The sequence below is a fragment of the Paramisgurnus dabryanus genome, chromosome 22, assembly GCF_030506205.2.
Source record: "Paramisgurnus dabryanus chromosome 22, PD_genome_1.1, whole genome shotgun sequence".
NCBI lineage: Eukaryota > Metazoa > Chordata > Actinopteri > Cypriniformes > Cobitidae > Paramisgurnus > Paramisgurnus dabryanus.
This window is the reverse complement of record NC_133358.1, coordinates 15,409,228-15,429,654: the sequence shown is the minus strand read 5'-3', so window position 1 is coordinate 15,429,654 and position 20,427 is coordinate 15,409,228. Positions and strand designations below refer to the sequence as shown.

At 38.7% G+C, this 20,427-nt stretch overlaps 1 protein-coding gene across 2 annotated transcripts; it reads left to right on the top strand.

The window, feature by feature from the left end:
* The first annotated feature begins 180 nt into the window (after positions 1-180).
* topbp1 (DNA topoisomerase II binding protein 1) lies at positions 181-20,156 on the top strand. 2 transcript variants are annotated; one of them, XM_065294899.1, is made up of 28 exons: positions 181-420; positions 784-883; positions 968-1,102; positions 1,314-1,457; positions 4,900-5,081; positions 5,158-5,351; positions 5,450-5,635; positions 5,725-5,888; positions 6,001-6,164; positions 6,322-6,572; positions 6,650-6,954; positions 7,036-7,208; positions 9,527-9,738; positions 10,058-10,380; positions 10,656-10,841; positions 12,447-12,562; positions 12,644-12,767; positions 13,134-13,298; positions 13,386-13,485; positions 13,601-13,796; positions 14,225-14,454; positions 14,543-14,676; positions 14,748-14,862; positions 15,123-15,286; positions 15,451-15,579; positions 16,311-16,400; positions 16,941-17,102; positions 17,278-20,156. In XM_065294899.1, the coding sequence occupies exons 2-28, from the start codon at positions 797-799 to the stop codon at positions 17,413-17,415; spliced, it is 4,569 nt and encodes a 1,522-aa protein (XP_065150971.1). In that variant the 5' UTR covers positions 181-420; positions 784-796; the 3' UTR covers positions 17,416-20,156. The 2 variants fall into 2 exon arrangements, with proteins under 2 accessions (XP_065150971.1, XP_065150970.1); XM_065294898.1 differs by having other exon boundaries at positions 779-883.
* Positions 20,157-20,427: the final 271 nt, after the last annotated feature.

The following is a 20,427-nucleotide window of genomic DNA, read 5'->3' as shown; positions in this document are numbered from 1 at the left end:
GGTAAATACCCTCGCGCACACTAAATACTTTGCCATTTGCTATTTGAAAATAATCGCATTTTCCTATTTACGCAAAAATAAAAGAACTACATAAAGTTACATTAACTTCAAGTTAGCATTTTTCTCATTCAGTTGTTATCCTCCAGTCCGGTGGGTGGCGGTCGTACATTTTAATGTTTTTTCTTACAAAGGAATTAGAAGTGAGGCGGAACTTGTTTTTCAGAGCTGATGGGGCGAATGACTGGAATACAAACTAGCGAATAAAATACAGATAGAAGAGTTAATGTATTACTTCAGTGTGTTTATAACATGTCATTGTGGTAGGTGATAAACTTATTTGAAATGAAGTCAAAATGTTCTAGTTAGAAATTAGTTTTAATCGATTTGCCGTTTGTGTCTCTTGGATTTGATTCTGTCACGGTAAGATTTTTTTTTGTTTGCATTTATTAATAATTTCTATAGTACCTCTATAGTACAACGAACAAAATTAATAAAAACTAGACTAGCATAACATGAATTACACAGCTTTATTTCTCTTGTCAGTTTCATTGGGTTAACGTAAGATGATCAAAACGTAACGTTATCTTTCTTAAGAAGCTAAATGCTCTGTCCATTTTTTATTACTTTTCCGATTATTTTAACTTAAACCTGCAAGTTTGCAAAGCAATTACAAAACAACAACTTTAAAATCCGTCACCATATACTAGTATAAGATACAGACGGTTGTTTACATCATGTGTCATTACTATTAATTCACTTTACATGTTTCTTTTTTCAGCACAGATAATCAGCCAGCATGTCAAAAGAAAACAAGGATGCATACATTGTAAAATTTGTTGAACACAATGGAGAGAAGGCTGATCTGGCTCAACAGGCCTATAAGGTATTTATTGTATAAGTATCTTTGCACATCAATGTTTCACAAATATACTACATGTCTCATAAAAAATCCTGTCTTTGTATTCAGGCAATAGTTGAACTGCAGTCAGAGAAATATGTGCAGATGGTCGATGAACAAACAGCACTAGAGTTGGACCACAATGACAAATCCCTGTTTGTCTTCAGTGACTTTACCAGTAATGCATTTGAGTACTGCAGGGGGGTAGGTTTGTGTTTATACTTTGCCTTACCAGTCATTGTTAAATGCAAGTAATTTGATGTCACTACTGCTGTATTCAACAATTTCTCATTATTGTTTATATATGTCCTAGAGTGATTTTGCATTGGGCTACATAAATGGTAATGCTAGCCTGATGTCTTGTTTGTCTGTTGTAATTGTGTCCGTCATTTTATCCACCCTTGTGTTTCTGCAGCTGGGATGCAGGATAGTGAGTCCGCTGGTAGTGTTGTTCTGTCTACAGAAACAGAGGTGTGTGCCTAAAGCAGAGCAGCCTGTCTATAGCATGGCCATGGCTGATGTCACCATCTCCTGCACCAACCTCGACAAGGAGGCACGGGTGAGGAAAATACTTTAATGACTGATGCCTATTTTGTGTGTGTTGTAGAATCTAGACTTGGATGTTTATTCGATTGTGTTGGGTTATTAAAGGAATAGTTCAACAATTAATGAAAATTCTGTCATCATTTTCTCACCCTCATGTTGTTCTAGTCCTGTAGGAGTTGTTTTATTTTTTTACATAGTAGGAAAACAAATATTAAGGAAGTATTGTGATAAATGATGAAGAAGATATTTTGATAAATATTGGTAAGCACAGTCGATGGCACCCATTGAATTCCATCGTATTTGTTTTTCCTACTATGGAAGTCAATGGTTACAGCTGTTACCATCATTTATCAAAATATCTTTTGTGTTCATCAGAAAAAATAAATTCATACAGATTTAGAACAACATGAGGATGAGAAAATTATGACAGCATTTTCATTATTGGGTAAACTATAAAGTAATTTTCTGGGGTAGGTGGCAGGAGTAATTTTCTGTATTTGCGTTGTGCTTCGCCCCGCTACTCTGTGCGATAAATCTGATGTCAGGGATCACCACATCAGATCGGATCTTTTATCATATATGGACATGACAGTTTGAAGTGCATCCTTAAAAGTCAAATATCCTAAAAAAAAAAGAAAACATTATCTGAACTAGGGCTGTGACGATCACCGCATCACCGCAGTAATGAGATGCCAACCGCGGTGCTGAGTTCATCATCGTCATCACCGCACTTTTTTATATTTTCTTTATTTTGCTGGTGAAAGTTACAGAAGTCATATGGTGTATGATATGAACTATACACAAAAGTCATTGTTAATCATAATTTACTGTCTTCCATCCTGTGTTCAAGGGTTCTAGAGAAAAAACTGCTTTCCGCACAAGGGGGAGGGACGGTGCATTAAACATATATAGGGGTTTATTATGTGCGCATGTCTTATAATTGTTATTTAATTACTTAAGTTTCAGCACTTAAATACACACAATAGCCTACTGTCACGGGCGCAATCTTCTTAAACATGAAGCCATTAATTTAAGCGCGTCATGCCCAGGTGCTCTGATATTTATTGCATGCCATGGAACTGTACCAACTCACTCACTGCGCGAATAACAAAATCTCAAGTGCAAGGAAATCTCACAGCCACGCGCATTACATTATTCAGGTGCAAGAAGGTCACCGGGCAGCACGAAATGCGCGTTGGTACTGATAATAATAGCATAATTATTTAAAACTATAATGGTCAAACATGCCAACTATAGTTATGAAGGCTAGCGCGGTCGGCTGTAGACCTACATGTCTGACTATCGTAGCGAGGAAATGCCACTATCTAAAATCACATCTTGTGATGATTAACTATCATGTGGCGTTTGTCGGACTTGGGAGCACCAAACATACCTTTAGTAAAGCATAAAACTTCAGCCCAGCAACGACAGTTGGAAATCTCCAAGACTTTTGCGAGAGGAGCAAAGTACCAGAGTGACATCAGTCAGGCAGGTGATGGCTTACTGACCGCGTGACCCGTTAATGCTGTAAACTTCTCCAGCTCGGGATCAAAAAAGTTTTATTATCTTCTTGATTATGTAAATGGACAGCAGTAATTTAAAGCATTGATTGGAGTATCCATAAGTTTTGCGCAGTTATTTACGGGATGATGCAATACGTTATTTCGTTTCGTATCTGCTTTGAAAAATTATAATTAAACATATTAACTATAGTAACATGAAATAGTATTTATTTTCGTTTCTTTTGAGTTTAATATGAATTATGGAACAGTTTTTGTCATTGTTTGTAACCCATTTTATTGTGCAATAAATTATTTAACGTTCAACCCGTTGCGTTTGAAGGAGTGCGTTATATCCACGGAGTGTTACCCGAAAAACACTCTAAAAATGTCTAAAGAAATTGGAATCAAGGTTTTGCTTACAAGAAACAACGTTAAGCTCGGCATGTTCTTTCTAGTTTTTTTTCAGGTTGCTATTGTATGAAATGTATTGTACAAAATGGGTTATAAACGATGACAAAAAATTATATAATTATTATATATATAAATATATATATGTATTGCTATATATATATATATATATTATACCTATGGAAATAAATATTATTTTATGTTGTTATTGCTAATATAATTTGTTGTTTTAATAATAAATAAGAAGACGTTTCCGATGCTTTGTGGGGGCGGGGGGTTGTGCTTTTGGGCTTTGGGGGTTACTGTTGTGCGGTTAACTGCATAACCGCATGATTTTTTTTATGCTTCACCGCGGTGAGAAAATATCCTAACCGTCACAGCCCTAATCTGAACAAGTAATATATCTGCCGGGTTTGTTCTGACTAAATGAAAACATAAATGTTTCAACAAATCACACTGCTGATGTCTTATGCCGGGTACACACCTAAAGATAATCGGGCTGAATTACGACAATCCTTACGACAATCCTAGGTAAAGTCCCGATCATATTCGTGGTTGCGACGATTATCTTAACAGATTTTCTGTGATGCACTGGTGTGTAAAGAGCATCTGAATCTGTTCGGAAGCATGTCGGGGTCACTCCAATCGCAAATCTGAAATATTCAACATGTTGAATATTAATGAACAGAAATTTTGTAGTGTGGGTGAAAACCGGAGGACCAACGCACACACGTGCTGTAGATCAGAAAGTGAGCAGATGAAAGATAAAACCATAACAACTACATGGCATGCACAGTCCAAATTGAGATGGATGTAAAAAGCAGTCCATTGTATTAATGCCATTTCTTTATGCCTGTTTGCCATGTTTGTTTACTGTGTGTGAAGTCAAGTTTGGACACAAGAAAAATTGCAAGATTTTCGCGAGGTTTTCCTGTGTTTTCAGCTGAGATTCTTGTTGTTTGTGAAGTTAATCTGATGGTGCGAGGGGTGCTGTCATGACCACATAGCGGCAGTCTACAAACTATAGGAACAAATATGTTAAATCGTTGATTTTTTTTTCATCATGTTTGTGGTCTCTCACATTTTGAAAATCCGAAGATTTAAAAAATCTTTTGGTGTGTACCCAGCTCAACCTGTTCATAGGAAAAAGCCGTCAGTCTCTGCTCCAGTATTTAATTCCTTCATATGTTGAAAAGCCCTGCTGATATTAACTCGTGTTTTAGAAAAATCTTCACCATCTGCCGCAGCACACACATGATATATTAGCCGAGTCCTATTTGTTTTGTTTATGGATGTGTTGTCATCACACAATTGGTTTAAAAAGTTCAAGTTATATTTCCTGCAAAATCCGACCCGACCAAATGAATTTAAAAAAATTATTATAAGAACATCGTTGCAAATTGGGTTAAGATAAGGAGGCGGTTTTAAAACAGATTTTTAAATGTATTTACTAAACAACTTATTTTTGTTTATTTTCAATTGAAAAAGTTATGAATTGCACTGCAGCTTTAATTGAAATGGTAAGCTTCTGTTCTGCTTCTGTAGAGCGAAGTGATGGATCTTGTCCAGCTGATGGGTGGCCGTGTCTACCGTGATCTTAACGTGTCTGTTACGCACCTAGTGGCGGGTGAAGTGGGGAGTAAAAAATACCTGGTCGCTGCAAGCCTTGAGAAACCCATCCTTCTCCCTAGCTGGATTAAAGCATGCTGGGAAAAATCTCAGGATAGGTAAGTCATAAATATCTACATGGTCGAATGAATAATTTTAGATCTCTTTATAATAATCTCTGTCTCTCTCGTTCAGTGTTTTTCATCACTCTGAGCTGAATATTGAGGACTATCGGTGTCCAGTCCTGAAAGGCTGTACAGTATGTGTGACGGGTCTTTCTACTGTTGAGCGTAAAGAGGTTCAGAGGTTGTGTGAGCAGAATGGAGGCTGCTACACTGGGCAGCTTAAGATGAACGAATGCACTCATCTCATTGTCAGCGAACCCACAGGTGAGCTGATAACCTGTGACTGTTTCCGTGTAATATCTCTTTCCCAGTTTCTAGACCTTGGTGTGATTATAGAGATTTTGCTTCGTTTCTGATTTTAGGTCAGAAATACGAGTTTGCCCGTAAGTGGAATGTGTACTGCGTGTCCCTGCACTGGCTGTTTGACAGCATAGAGAAGGGCTTTTGTCAGGATGAGAGCAGGTATGTTGTGGAGAAGAGGAAAACGGAGGAGAAACCAGGCAGACCCAACACCTCCACCCCAACAGGAACCAGCAAAAACAAAGAGGGTGAGACGAAACCCACTACTGTTGTGATTTTGTGTGAAGCAATACAGTAGAACATTAATATACATTAGTTCTGTGATTTGTTTGTGCAGAAGGTCCTTCACTTTTGGGATTGAGCCATATCTCCAATATCAGCATGAATGTCAATGAAACTGCCCTCACCACCGCGTGCATCAGCCACATAGAGACTCCTGATCCAATCGATTCATTTGACATTACTGTCTGCCGAGTTGATGACCTGTTGGATGGCTGTAAGGTTCGTTTTGCCAAATTAATTATCTTTCAGAGCATTATAAGTCATCCCTTTACATTTATGTGTTCCCTCTTGGTTTAATAAAGTTGATTGATCTGCTCTTTTCTTTTTGTAGCTGTACTTATGTGGGCTGTCTGGAAAGAAACTGGAGAAGCTGCGGCGGATGGTGAACTCTGCCGGAGGCCTGCGCTTCAACCAGCCCGGCCAAGAGCTCACACACATAGTGATGGGTGAACCAGACCAGGGTGTCAAAGTCTTCCTTGAAAAAGCCACTCACAGGTCGGTTTATATTTAGACTGGGTTTTCTTTAGCCTGGGACACACAAAGCCGGCAGCTGTCCGTCAGGCAATCCGAGGGAACGCACGGACAGCTGTAACCATCAAACATTCCCCAATTGAGTTTTATCTCAGTTAGTGTGTTGTTGTTTTCTCCTCAGACCTCATATAGTCACAGTGCAATGGCTGCTGGAGAGTTTTTCCCGTGGTACTCTGCTCCCAGAAGATGCTTACTTTCACCCCTCCTTCCTGCCACCTGCCCCAGCCGCTGTTGACATGCCAGCTCCCCGCAATTCTGCCTCCCGCACCTCCAGACCCTCAGTAGCTCCGCCTCCTGCCCCCAGTCCAGCCCGACAGGTCCGAGCAGAGGAAGAGTTGCTCTCACAATACGTGGAAAATGACCAAACTGTTGGTAAGTTACAATCTAATTTGTCATAATTCACGTCCAAGGGCTGCTTCAGTATATTTTACCCTTTATAATTTGTGTAGTGGAGCTCCCTCAGGCTGCTAATAGCACCACCAGCAGGCAGAGTATTCTGCTTCCAGATCCTCCAGCTCTAGGGCAAGACTCTACTATGTGTGAAGCCTCAGAGGGAGGCCTGTTTTCGGGAAAGCGGTTCCTTTTGGTTGGATTTGGAGCTGAGGCAGAAGCCCAGCTCTCGGAGCTCATCATGGAAAACTCTGGGAAGATTTTGGTTGGCCGCTCGAGAGCAGTGGCGCACTACGCCATTGTGCCGCTGCTGGGCTGTGACGTGGAAGCCACAGTGGATGAGGTCGCAACAGATACATGGCTGGTTAGAAAGAGATGTTTGATGAATTCATGAATAAACAAGATCTTTGGTCATTTTAATGCTGAAATGTGTTTTTGTTTTCAGGCCATGTGTGTAGAGCAGCAGAGTGTGTTGGCACTGTCATCTCATCCTCTCTTCACTCCGGTGACTATGAGAGAGGGTTTCTCTCCTCTCAAAGACTGCGTGCTGTCTGTCAGTCAGTTCACTGGAGCAGAGAGAGACTCTCTCATTCAGTTGGCAAAACACTTGGGAGCCAGGTGAGATTTATAAAGAGACCTGGTTAGATCAATCCAGTTTAACTAAATGACATGGATGTATATCAGATTTACAAACAATGTTTTTCTCGAGGGACTTCACAAGGAGTCAGATAATGATGATGTTTTTGATCGTTCTCTAAAATAGCTTGAAATCTAATCTCTGAAATAGGTTTGGGCGATAAAACGATCTCGATATGTACCATCGATACACCTTTGTCGATAACGAAAGGGGAAAACGTTTGATACGCCTCCTGTTGTGCATTGTTAAAACCGCAAACTATTGATACATTAAAAATGTATCAATACTCATCGCTATCGAATGATATAACACGTTATACCAATGATAAACATTTTAGCTCCATTGCCCAGCCCTACTTTGAATATAATAAAAGTGTAGGAAGAGGTAAGCAGCTTCTTTTAACAATGGAAGACAATGCTTTGAAATTTTGTTCGTTGCCATACGCTTATGGATGTTAATTGTTAGAAATATTAATAATTAATTTTAATTAAAACTATTAATCAATTAATATTTAGTACTGTATAGTGGTAGACTGTTTTATTGCAGTGACAGATACTTGGATTTTTTTATCATCCGCACTGACCGATAAATATTTTCAAGCATACAGTACATTTTTCTGTGGCTAAAATGTGTTGTTTGTAATAAAAAAAAAACTCAGATGTAAAGCCAAAGTCTGACAGACAGTATAATCAATCAAACAATCATTATTCACTTTTTATCATGATGTTAACATTAAAAACTCTGGTTTGCAGCAAAGTCTTATTCAAAAAGTATATTAGGATGTCAGATTCACATTAATTATGTCTTATAAATATGTTTTAATTACTTTAAAAGGTTAATTTTATAAATATTATGCATAACGAATGTTTATTTAGTTTCACTAATTTTCTGTTATTTCGGACAATTGGCCATACTGCTTTTTTAACTCTTTCACCGCCAGCGTTTTTTTAAAAAGTTCCCAGCCAGCGCCAGCGTTTTTCATGATTTTCACAAAAGTTTAATGTCTTCCAGAAAATGTTCTTCTTCAAATATATAAACATAACAATATACCAAATGAAAGAACAGACCCTCTGCTTTCAAACAAAAAAACCCCGTTTCATCCTACCTTCAGTAGTTCTTTTGTAATCAGCTTTTGAATATGGGTAGGTTTCTGCAAAAACACCACATTTTGAGAAAAAAGCAGAGATAATTCCATTTTTGTGACAGACTTTTCATAGAGATCCCATTCAGAGCGATCTTTAAAACAGACACAGACATGCAGCCGCTTGCCATAGGGCAATACTTCCGGGTTTAAAAAGTTGCGGAAGGGTAATAGCGGTATTGCGGAAAGACGGAAAAACTCGTCATTGGTGGGGAAGCGTTTTCTCTTGATTGACGAGATATCTCGTCAATGGCGGGGAAAGAGTTAATTTCTGCATCGGCTATTAAAGAAAAACATATCTGTCGACACTAGTACTGTAAAACACATGTGAATATCTTCAAATATTGAGTCCATATAAAAATTGTACACTAGTGTTCAAAATTTTAGTCACCTGGTTTCAGCCTTACTGGGCATTCACATCAGACGCAGAAGAGACTGCAAAAACACGCTATTCGCACGTAGTTGGATGCTTCAACATGTTGAGTTTACTCAACAAAAATTAGTGCGTGAAAGTCATGTGTGAAATTTGAGCCATTCACACGTAAATTCCCATCATGGGAGGGGCTTATATAGCTCAAATTGAGTAAACTTACCAGATTGTTCGACATCCTCACTTTCTTCCAAACAAGATCCTTTTAATTCCTGTAAAAGTACGAAGATGTTTTGTGTAACATTGATGATTGTCTTCCATTGTTTTTCTATTTTTCTGCCTCTGCTCGCTTCCTGTAATCACGTCACTGCTAGAGCAAGCTCCTGATTGGTTAACGCTGCGCGAAAATCCACCAAAACTTAAATTTTTCAACGCTCAATTCGTGCTTACTGCGCTGAAACACCCATATCTGAATGTTTGAAATTGGTTAAATGGGATTTCTGGAAAAAGTCTAATTTAATTCATTACAAAACATAAACTTTTTACATTTAGTCATTTTGTATTTTTTGAAAAGCTAAATAATACAGGATGTTTGTCTAATTTCCCATGCTCGGAAAATAAAATGCAACACGCATCCTGATTTTATATTTAGTTTTACGGTTTCCCTGCCATCTCTCATGGTTACTGTATGCATTTGTGTTAATCGACAATCACTAATCGTCAATGATTAAATTATGTATGATTAATTATTTTATGGAATTTTTAATTCTCTCTTTGCTTGTCTGCAGTGTTCAGGATTATTTTGTGCGAACAGCTAACCAGAGGAAGGGAATGCTGGCTAGCACTCACTTGGTACTCCAGACACCAGAGGGGACAAAGTACCAGGCTGCCAAGAAATGGAGTCTGCCTGCAGTTACCATCCGCTGGGTTTTAGAGTCTGCAAGAACAGGGAAGAGGGCCGACGAGGGACGCTACCTGGTTGACCTACCACCTTCTCCAGGTCATTCAGGAACTAAATTACTACAATTTCAGTGACTAACATGCAACTTATGGTGACCAACCAAAACAAAGTGTTCACGATTTTTGTTGGTGTTTTGTCATCATGTTTGTTTTAATACTTGTCATTTATTGGCCACTATCAATAATAATTTGTCAAAATGTTTATATAGATATATATAGAAAAGAAACTCTGCTGTGAATGTGTAACACTAATACAATCTTGACACTTTTATTCCAGAGTAAAATTTTGCTATTGCTAACTGACTGATGTTAACAGTATAATGTCACACTTTTCTCCTCAAACACTTAATTCTCTATAGAGAGAACAGACGACAGTTTCGTTGGGGCATCTCAGAGAGACCCAGCACCTCTGCGAATCCCGCAGCGCTCCCCAGAGCTCCCTCTACTGGGCCTGCAGAACAGTGCAGCCATCACCCCACTAGACACTGCTCGATTTCAGAGCCGCACCGTCCGCTCAGCAGTCAGGAAGATGAAGGAGGGAGAGGAACAGCAGATGGAGGTGGTGACCCCAGGACAGGAGGATGCCAGATCAGCACTTCAGAAAGACTCCTCCCTCCATCTAGACACTCCCTCACGATTCCTTAGCAGAGATCGACTATTCGGACCTTCATTTAACACAAAGGTGTGTAAACGTACGCCGTTCATACTCAACACTTGTTTTAAGGTAGTTGTATAATGGAAAAAAAATGTGCTTGTTTGAATTTTGAAGTTGCAGTAACGTTTACTGTGCAAATCTCTTTGCTTTGACCATTTATAAAACTGAGCAGTAAATGAGTTACTTTTACACATTTATATATACAAAAGTACAGTAGCAAAAAAACTTGTCTAAGCGTAAGGATTAGAGACTCCTCACAACCGTTTAAACTATGGTAATATGGTTGTGTGTTTATATTGCAGGATGTATTTGATCATTTACAAACTCCTGGTAATAAGCCTCAGGAAGGTAAGGGGGCAGAGACGCCTCTATCCGAGGTCATTGAAAGGAACCTGAAAGCTGCCGTCGCCAACAGCAATCGCAGTCATGTGACAAATCTTGCAGCCATGACGGCCAGTCCTCAACTGGGAAAAGTGCCTGAGCCCGAGGTACACACACAGAGACTCATGTGTACATAGACTCATTTATACATACAGATTAAGGATCTTTAACTCTTTCCTAGGGATGCACCGAATATTCGGCCACCGAAAATTTTCGGTCGAAAATGGCCCAAAAGAGCATTTTGGGTTTTGGGTTGTGATGACGCAAACAGAAACCGCGACCTGCACGTGCTTGTCTGAAGCAACATCTGCAGTGTGGGCGTATTTAACCGCAAAAAGGCGCTAAAATGAGCAGCTGCGGTTGAATGTGTCAGACGTGATTGATCAGAACTCTTGATGTGTAAACTTTAGAGAGAGTTTTGCTAATGTGTCTCATACTGTCCATTAACATACATTTGGCGAATAAAGCAATGAAAAACAACGTAACGTGGATCGACTGTTTATGCTGCGCTGTTTGGGATTCACCCTCGGTCTCTGTGTGCGTGTGCGTTTAAGGGCACTCAGTAGTGCACACGAGAGATGCGTTTCCAAAAGCAAAGGAACATAAAATCTTTACACGACCCATACAAACAAAATGATCTCCACAGTATTCTTTTTCTAATAAAAACATTTGTTTATGTCTTAAGTGTATGTATAGATAACAGTCAGAAACCAGTCCATCTTATTTGGTCTTAAAGAGACAGTAACCTCAATTAACCTACTTAAGTCTGTGTCATTAATGTGAATCAAACAACCCAAGACAAAGAGAAAATCACTTCTGTAGCTCTAAAAAATAATAATAATAATATTTAATTTATACAAAGACAGTGTTATGACTCCTTTAATTCGATTTCTGTACCCAATGCTAATTTTAGGTCTTACTTAATGTGTAACTTTGTTTTTTTTATAAATGTTTGCAATTTCTTTATTTTTCTTATTAGATTTTTCCCCACCCTCTTTTTGCTGATCCAAAAAATAATTCGATCCGTGCCTCAAAAACTGTAATGTGCTCCAAACCGTGAGTTTTGTGATCCGTCACACCCCTAGTAAAGTTAGTAAATAGTCATAGCCATAAATATAATGGTACTAATAATTGGCATAATAATTTCTTTCGGTGTTTTCGGCCTTGGTTTCCTCATTTTCGGCCAAGAATTTTTATTTCGGCGCATCCCTACTCTTTCCCCGCCATTGACGAGATATCTTGTCAATTAAGAGAAAACGCATCCCTGCCAATGACAAGTTTTTACGGCAATCCAATTTTCCGTTATTATCCACTAGGTGGAGTACTTACCAAACGTATAAAACACTGAAGCATCCACTGGTCAAAAAACAGTAATACTCTGTGTATGTTTTGATCATCGTTTTTGAATTTGATCTCTAACAAAATGCAATTATCTCAGCTTTTTGCACAAAATTTGATATTAATGAAGAAACCTACCCTTATTTGAGAGGTGATAAAAATAACAAATGAAGCTAGGATGAAATGTTTTTTTTTTAAGCAGAGGGTCTGTTCTTTCATTTAATATATTTTATGTTTATATATTTAAAGAAGTAAATGTTCTGGAAGGTATTCAACTTTTATGAAAATCATAAAAAATGCTGGCACTGGCTTGCAACTTTTTTTTAAAAATGCTGGTGGGTAAAAAGTTAAAGGTGTGTGCATGTGTCCTGCAGGTGGAGCAGAAAATAACAGCTCCCCTCACTGGCGTGGTGGTGTGTGTGAGTAAGAAATTAAGCAAGAAACAAAGTGAACTCAATGCAGTGGCTGCCTCTCTGGGCGCAGACTTCAGGTATGTTGTACCTACACTACACACAGACAGACAGGTGTGTGTGTGTGTGTGTGTGTTTTAATTCTTATCTTTTTGTTTTAGGTGGTCATGTGATGACTCAGTCACTCATTACATCTACCAGGGTAAAGTGGGAGACAACAGTAAAGAATACAGAGCTGTTAAAGAGAGAGGAATACATATAGTGTCTGAACACTGGCTACAGGCGGTACATACACATATCTCTATTTATTTTTTATTTTTTTTAGTTTCCACTTTATGAAATACTTTGTACTCACAGTCATAAAAATTAAAGTTATTATGCTCTTTTAAAATTGTAATTTCCAGGACTGGATGAATTATTGAAATTCTTAAAATAATGACGTTTATAACTTGTTGACAAATCTTTTATTGTCTAGAAATGGCTCTAAAATGTTTAACAGAACCTTTAAATTTTTTTTACAAACAACTGGAAAAATATTGAAAATTCATGGATCAAAAATATGAGAACCTTGTAAAATACCACCTGACGCTAAATAACAATTTTATTATAATTGAAAGTTGTTGCATTTAAATAAATGTCCTGTTTTTATAGTGTGCGGATGAGCAGAAGCGCGTGTCTGAATCACTCTACCCTTTCACCTTCAACCCCAAAATGAGCCTGACCATGAGTCAGGTTGCAGACTGCACCCAGAGGTCACCACCTCTTTCCACTCCCCGCACCAGACTCAGAACATTTACAGAAGATGAAGAGACCCGGGTAAGAAATATAGAGTCGCACTAACTATCCATATCTTTAAAATCATTGGTGAGCTGTTTTGAAACTTTACTGATTTTTATGTTAAAGCTGGGCACTTTGGATGACATCACGGACATCTCCACCCCTAAGCGAGTTAGTATGGATGGGCCTGAGAAAGAGCAGAAGCCCACCAGCAATGACAAAAGAGGTAAAGATGTTTAAATGTTCAGACTTTAAAAGCGGTGTTGTTTAATCCAGCCTAAATTTTGTCTGTAATCTTTGATCTCAAGTTCTTTTTCTCTTCCTCTTTATTATCATTTTAGATCTCACAGAAACACTAGAGATGAGAGAGAATTTTCAGAGGCAGCTTCAGGAAATCATGTCTGCTACTAAGATGACCAATGGTCGTCGAGGCTCCACACGATTGACCAGAGCAGGCTCAGGGAGTCTGGACTCGCCCCACACCCCCGACAGCCTGGGACGAATAGGCAGACGCAGTCGTAATTTAGAAGCCATACGGTACAAAAGACTAGTAGCATATCCAGAGTCTTACACAGGCATTGTGTGTGTGTTTATGTACTTGAAATAAAAGCCTTACTAGCATTTAAGAGAGATCAGTTTTTGGCACTTCACTAAACTTTTTGTAAAACACTATGGGGCAATTTTTTGGACAGGGTTCCAATCCTAGTACCAGACTAAAATGCACTTTTTAGCTGCCTTAATTTGAAAACAGCTTGTTTTGACCTATATCAGTGCTGTTTTATCCCACAATGCAAACCAGTATTGGTTTTTGTAAGCTATGTTTGTAAAAACTACTTAAATATCCTAATATAACTAAGGCCTAGTCCTGGACTCATCGTAACCATGTTTGGGAAACTACTTCTAAACATGCATATTTTGAAATAAAGTTCAGGGCTGTAAAGATTTTTTCCTTTGTATTTACGCAGGATGTCACGTCAGGTGGCTATGGACCTAAATACAGAACCATCTCAGAGCGAACAGATCGTTTGGGACGACCCAACCGCTCGAGAGGAGAGAGCCCGATTAGCTGATAACTTGCAGTGGCCTGGCAGCCCCTCCCAGCACTCTGAGCCCCTCGCCCTCATCCCACCACCCCCTTCTGACCAGACCAAAAACGCCAGAGACTCCATGACCGATTCTGAACTGGTGGAAATGGGTATTTACTAGTTTATTTACTGTGTATGTGTTTAAGAAAGAAAATTGTAAAAGATGTTAAAAACCACCTTTTACCTTCCAACTCCCAGCTGCATTCGAAGTCATAGATGCCCAACTGCGGCCGAAAGCGACTCCACCCCGAGGCAACATTTCTCAAAACCCTGAAACACCCGAAGCACTTACCATTGCTTTCCCCGTCTCTAAACCTGCAGCGCCTCCACAGGTACATGCGTATACACCCACTAATCAAACCATGGATAGTAGCTGTGATCTGATTGGCTGTTTTCTGCTTAGATTGACGTAGAGGAAGAAAGTGAAGAGGAGATAAAGGAGGAACCTCCACGTTTTCTTTTGTCTTCGTTGAATCCACAGGAACGCATTGACTACAGCCATCTTATAGAGGAGCTAGGTTGGCACACAAAACACCCTCATAATAAACACTTTATTTTATTTATCTGCTTTGAATTAAAAGGGTTTACAAAAAAAAACAAATTCGGTCATCATTTACTCATGTTGTTTGTAATATAACTTAAAATGGGATATTAGATGTGAATGTTGACTGAGGTTGACGGGTACCCACCAATAGGTTTTGAACCATATGAACCGCCATTCTTTCATGTCTACATTTCCTTTAATGGCTTATATTGAGTGATTTTTGTGTCTGCGCAGGTGGTGTTGTGCTAGAGAAGCAGAGTTTCGACCCCAGTTGCACTCATGTGATTGTGGGTTATCCCCTGAGGAACGAGAAATATCTGGCTGCTATGGCAGCGGGCAAGTGGGTTATCCACCGCTCGTACCTGGAAGCATGCCGCGCAGAGGGACGCTTCATACAGGTGCGAGCTGTGTTTCTGTCGTGACCTCTGATTGGCTCCACACCTCCTTCCATGTTAATGGCTTTGTGTGTGTGTGTGTGTGTGTGTGTGTGTGTGTGTGTGTGTGTGTGTGTGTGTGTGTGTGTGTGTGTGTGTGTGTGTGTGTGTGTGTGTGTGTATTTTAGGAGGATCAGTATGAGTGGGGAAGCAGCTCTATACTGGATGTTCTGACATCCATCAACTCTCAACAGAAGAGACTGGCGCTGGCAGCCATGCGATGGAGAAAAACACTGCAGGGCTGCACAACCAAAGAGGTACATGTTGATATACAGATGAAATTTATACACAGATATAAAACTTAAAGGGACACTTCACTTTTTTTTAAATATGCTAATTTTCCAGCTCCCCTAGAGTTAAACATTTGATTCTTACCATTTTGGAATCCATTCATTTGATTTCTGGGTATGGCGGTACCACTTTTAGAATAGCTTAGCATAATCAATTGAATCTGATTAGACCATTAGCATCGCGCACAAAAATACCCGAAGAGTTTCGATATTTTTCCTATTTAAAACTTGACTCTTCTGTAGTGACATCGTGTACTAAGACAGACGGAAAATTAAAAGTTGCGATTTTCTAGGCCGATATGGCTAGGAACTATACTCTCAGGAGGCACAATGATATTACGCAGCAGCCGAAAATAGTCCCCTGAGTACCTTTCAATAGCAGGGGACTATTTTCGGGCACTACGTAATATCATCGTAATATCATAATATCGATGCTAATGGTCTAATCAGATTCAATAGACTATGCTAAGCTATGCTTAAAGTGTTACTGCCAGACCCCGAGAGCAGCTAAATGGATTCAAAAACCGTAAGAATCAAATGTTTAACTCTAGGGGAGCTGGAAAATTAGTATATTTTCAAAAAAGTGGAGTGTTCCTTTAAGTGTTGTGTCATGGTGTTACTACACTACATTTATTTCATTTTCATATGCTTTATTAAACGCATAATAAAACAAATAAAATGTTTGTATTTTGATGTAGGGAGCATTTGGTGGCTGGACTGTGATGCTAAATATTGACCAAGCCAGAGAGGCTGGATTCAGACGTCTTCTGCAGTCAGGAGGAGCTAAGGTATCTATCTTCAGCACCCTGTTTTTTGTACATTGCTTGAAAGGTTAAAAAATTTAGGAAGATCTATTGACAGAGATGAAATATAATATACATAACTATATTATCAGTGGTTCATAAAGGCTTTACATTATGAACTCTGGTGTTTTATTACCTAAGAATTAGCCATTTTTATCTACATACACCACAGGTCGGGGCCCCCTTATATCATTTCTGGTCCCAGAGGGCCACACTCCTGCAAAGGTTAGCTCCAACGCTAATAGAACAGGTTTCAAACAGGTTTATTTTGGCAGGGGTTGTGTCTAAAATGGCATACAGTTTTTGAGCTTGTCTGTGCTTACTGATCTGTTGCCATGACAACATGTCCGAAATGTACTGTTCTGGTTAAATCATCTACAGGTCATTCTGAATAACTCTGTAATTCATGTACAAAGAACATCTTTCCATATAAATCTATAAAAACATTGATTTCCTGTCATCTCTCCTGCTTCTATTTTGTATTATTCACTATACTCTCTCTCTCTTTTTCCTCTTGTGTTTTAGGTTTTGCCAGAATCTTCCCCCTCTCTGTATAAGGAAACCTCTCACCTGTTTGTGGATTTTAGTCGATTAAAGCCGGGTGATGTCAGAGTGGACGTGAGCGAGGCCGCAGCTTATGGGGTGAAATGTCTTAAACCCGAGTACATCGCTGATTACCTCATGCAGGTGAGAGAGCGGCTGTAACAAATAAAAATCAAATACACTAAAGCAATAATGTGAAACAATAACTGAGAAATACGATCAGGGTAATGGCTTATTCAATTCGGACTTGAAATGGTTGTCGAGGCAACTTGTAAGATTTAATAACCGTTTAATGTGGCTGTTTTCTCTTTTTTTTTAGGAGCCATCGCCGCCAATAGAGGCTTATTATCTTCCCGGTGCAGCTCCAGAAGATACAGACAAGGTTCACGATACATCTTCACGTAAACGCAAAGCCTCTGGAGAAATATCCACATTAAAGAAGAGTCGTGTTCGATGAAACCATCCGATTTCAAGCTCTTAACATAATAGCCTGTTTATTTAAGTGCATTTTATTCAATTATTACAATGTAGATAAACTATTGTCAATAAAACTTTAATTCAGAATGTGAATGCCCATAAAAAACAACCTGTTGAACAGTCAAATCATCCTCATAGACAAAAATAATACATTTAAACTAAAACTAAAAATACAATCGCAACAGATTGATGCAAAGTCAGTAATGTACATCTCAGGATGTTATGTTGTTATAGCAGTTTCTGTCCTGCAGAGGGAGCGCTTTTCACATTGTGGGTACGGCAGCAATATTACACATAACAGAACTATAGGAGCATTTTTATGAATTATAGGCTAATTTCTAGTACACTCACAGATAAGCTAGTGATATGGAAATTGGAAATCTTTCAGACATATACAAAACCTATCAATAAAAGATGGTATAGTAAGTTGCAAGTGTGCAGAAATGGTGAGAATCATGCTTTTGCTACAGTAAATGTAGCTATTTGTCAGATTAAATTTAATGAGGTTAATTTTTTCTCTAATATATAGTTAAATCTTATATGTTTTATAAATAGCCATTCTGTTAATTTCCTATTTGACCACTGGCATTAAGCTTCATCACCAGAAACACACCAATGTGATTCAACTTCTGTGTCCACAGCAACAGTTCGGTTACTAATGGCAACAGCTGCACAGATCTGATGCTGCTTATGTCACAAAAACAATTCTGGTTGTTCTTCGTCTAATTCATAATACTTGGTTGTGCGTCGACTAAAATCTCTTTCAATAATATTGTTCACATTATTGCTATTATAACATGTTGAAGTTTAAGGTTTAATCTGCGAGATAATCAGTGTTATTATATCAAGCCATGTATTTAGACTACATGTCTGTCAACATGGCCCAAATTTGTGTTTATTCAAACATTCAATACAATAGACTTACACGGAGGTTAAGTAAATATTGCCGAATCATTGACACAACAGTACATTAAAGGATGCAGTTTGAAGTTAAAACTCATGCATTAAGTGGTTAAATGATCCAGCAGTCATAAATCCATTTCTTTCCCAGACAGACTTTTAACAACGGACTATTATTTGTTTGTTGTTGTTTTTAACACTAAACTGTGTGTAGAATCTCAGAAAAAAGGTTCTGGTTGTCCTTACAGGTACATATTGGTACCTCAAAGCTACATATCTGTACCGAAATGGTACAAATTTCTGTGTAGTGTAGAATGTGATGCAGTTTGCCAGAAATGGATTTCATTGAGAAGTCTGTCAGTTTACGTACAAGTTTTGACTTGAGAATGACACAAATATTACTAAAATTGTACAAAAACATCCTCCGAAAGCAACTTCTCCCAACCATCGAAGAACAGTATGATGGAGCACCTTGCCATAAGGCAAAAGTGATAACTAAGTGGCTTGGGGAATAAAACACATTTTGGGTCCATGGTCAGGAAACTCCCCAGACCTTAATCCAATTCAGAACTTGTGCTTTGACCCACAAATTCTGACAAACGCCAAGCAATGATTATGCAAGCGCTGCCATTAGTCAGGATGTGGCCCAAAAGTTGATTGACAGCATGCCAGGGTGAAATGCAGAGGTATTGGAAAAGAAGTGTCAGCACTGCAAATATTGATTCTATATTGATGCATTAACTTAAAGGGGTGGTTCTGACTTATTAACACAGTTATAGAGTTGTTTCCTCATGCTAAATAGGCAAAGTGTGAAAAAAGCAGTTGGGCGTGTTACAGGGTATTTTTGTGCCGAATGCACTTCACCAGGGTTCGTACAAGTTTCGGAAAGTTTTTTTCGATTACAGGTCCACCTGACGTTTCAGGGGTTTCTATACGTATCACTTCTTTATATGGGCACTTCCCCCAGAAAACCCCGCCCACCCATCAATAGCGGGAGACGCTAGAACTTAAAAACATTATATCACGCGACAGAGCTTATAATATCAACAATAGCACGAAAGAAGAAGTGTTTTTTTGGATGTAAGGAGAAGAAAGGCAGTCTGTTGGAAACAATGGATATAGTTTATTATCCAGAGTAGCAGCAGAGTTTTGCGTGTGTGTTTGATGCGGTGGATTTCATTGAAAAGTCCCAACCGGGTCAAGAGTTGCATGCAAAGTAAGGCTTCTGTCTTAGGTTGGAAATAAGCGCATGCATATTATATAAATGACACAAACATGTATTGAATCATAAATTAAACAGTGTTTTATAAAATTTTGCATGACTCGCACTCACTCCTCCCGTGGTAGTAACTCCTCCTTCTTCATTTTTTCGTACGTTATCGGAAAGATTCGGTAAAGCTAATCTCTTCAGAGATATAAAGGATGTAATACTACTCTATAGGTACTCCACATTAACATCAGAAATGCAGAAACAGCATGTGTTATGTGAGCTTCAATGTAATTGTCAATAAAAGCCTTTGACTTTTATGAAATGCTTGTAATTATACTTCACCATACTAACATCTTTTAAAAAGATCTTAAAACACTGTGGGATGGTTTCCCGGACAGGGATTAGCTTAAACCAGGACTAGGCCTTTGGTTGAATTAGAAAATATAACTTGTTTTAACAAACATGCCCCACTTGTGTGCATTTTGAGGCAAAACAAAGGGCACTGATGTATTTTAAGATATGTCAGTGCAAGTTGTTTTTAGTTTGAACAGCTCTTACATTTATTTTAGTGTAGGACTAATCTAATCCCTGTCCAGGAAACCATCCCGTGAAAATTATTATTTGTGTCATTCTCAAAACTTTTGTCCATGGCTATATATGGGCCTTTAAGTGATTTACACCGGTCATGGTTAACCACCATCACCACCAACAAAGAGTCGGGTTAAATCGCAATTTTTTAAAAGCCATCGGATTACAAAAATGTTACCCCATTAGTCACAGTTGGAGAGAGATTATGGGGGAGGGAAAAGGGCTGGTTTAAAATTCCTGTTTGTGGCTCGACGACTACTCTTATCTGTTGTCATTTTTGCCATTGTACTCCCA

Coding starts and splice junctions, on each gene's coding strand:
- topbp1 (XM_065294899.1), top strand. CDS start 797: ATGTCAAAAGAAAACAAGGATGCATACATTGTAAAATTTGTTGAACAC. Junction 1,458..4,899: donor ACCTCGACAAGGAGGCACGG/GTGAGGAAAATA, acceptor CTGCTTCTGTAG/AGCGAAGTGATGGATCTTGT. Junction 7,209..9,526: donor GCAAAACACTTGGGAGCCAG/GTGAGATTTATA, acceptor GCTTGTCTGCAG/TGTTCAGGATTATTTTGTGC.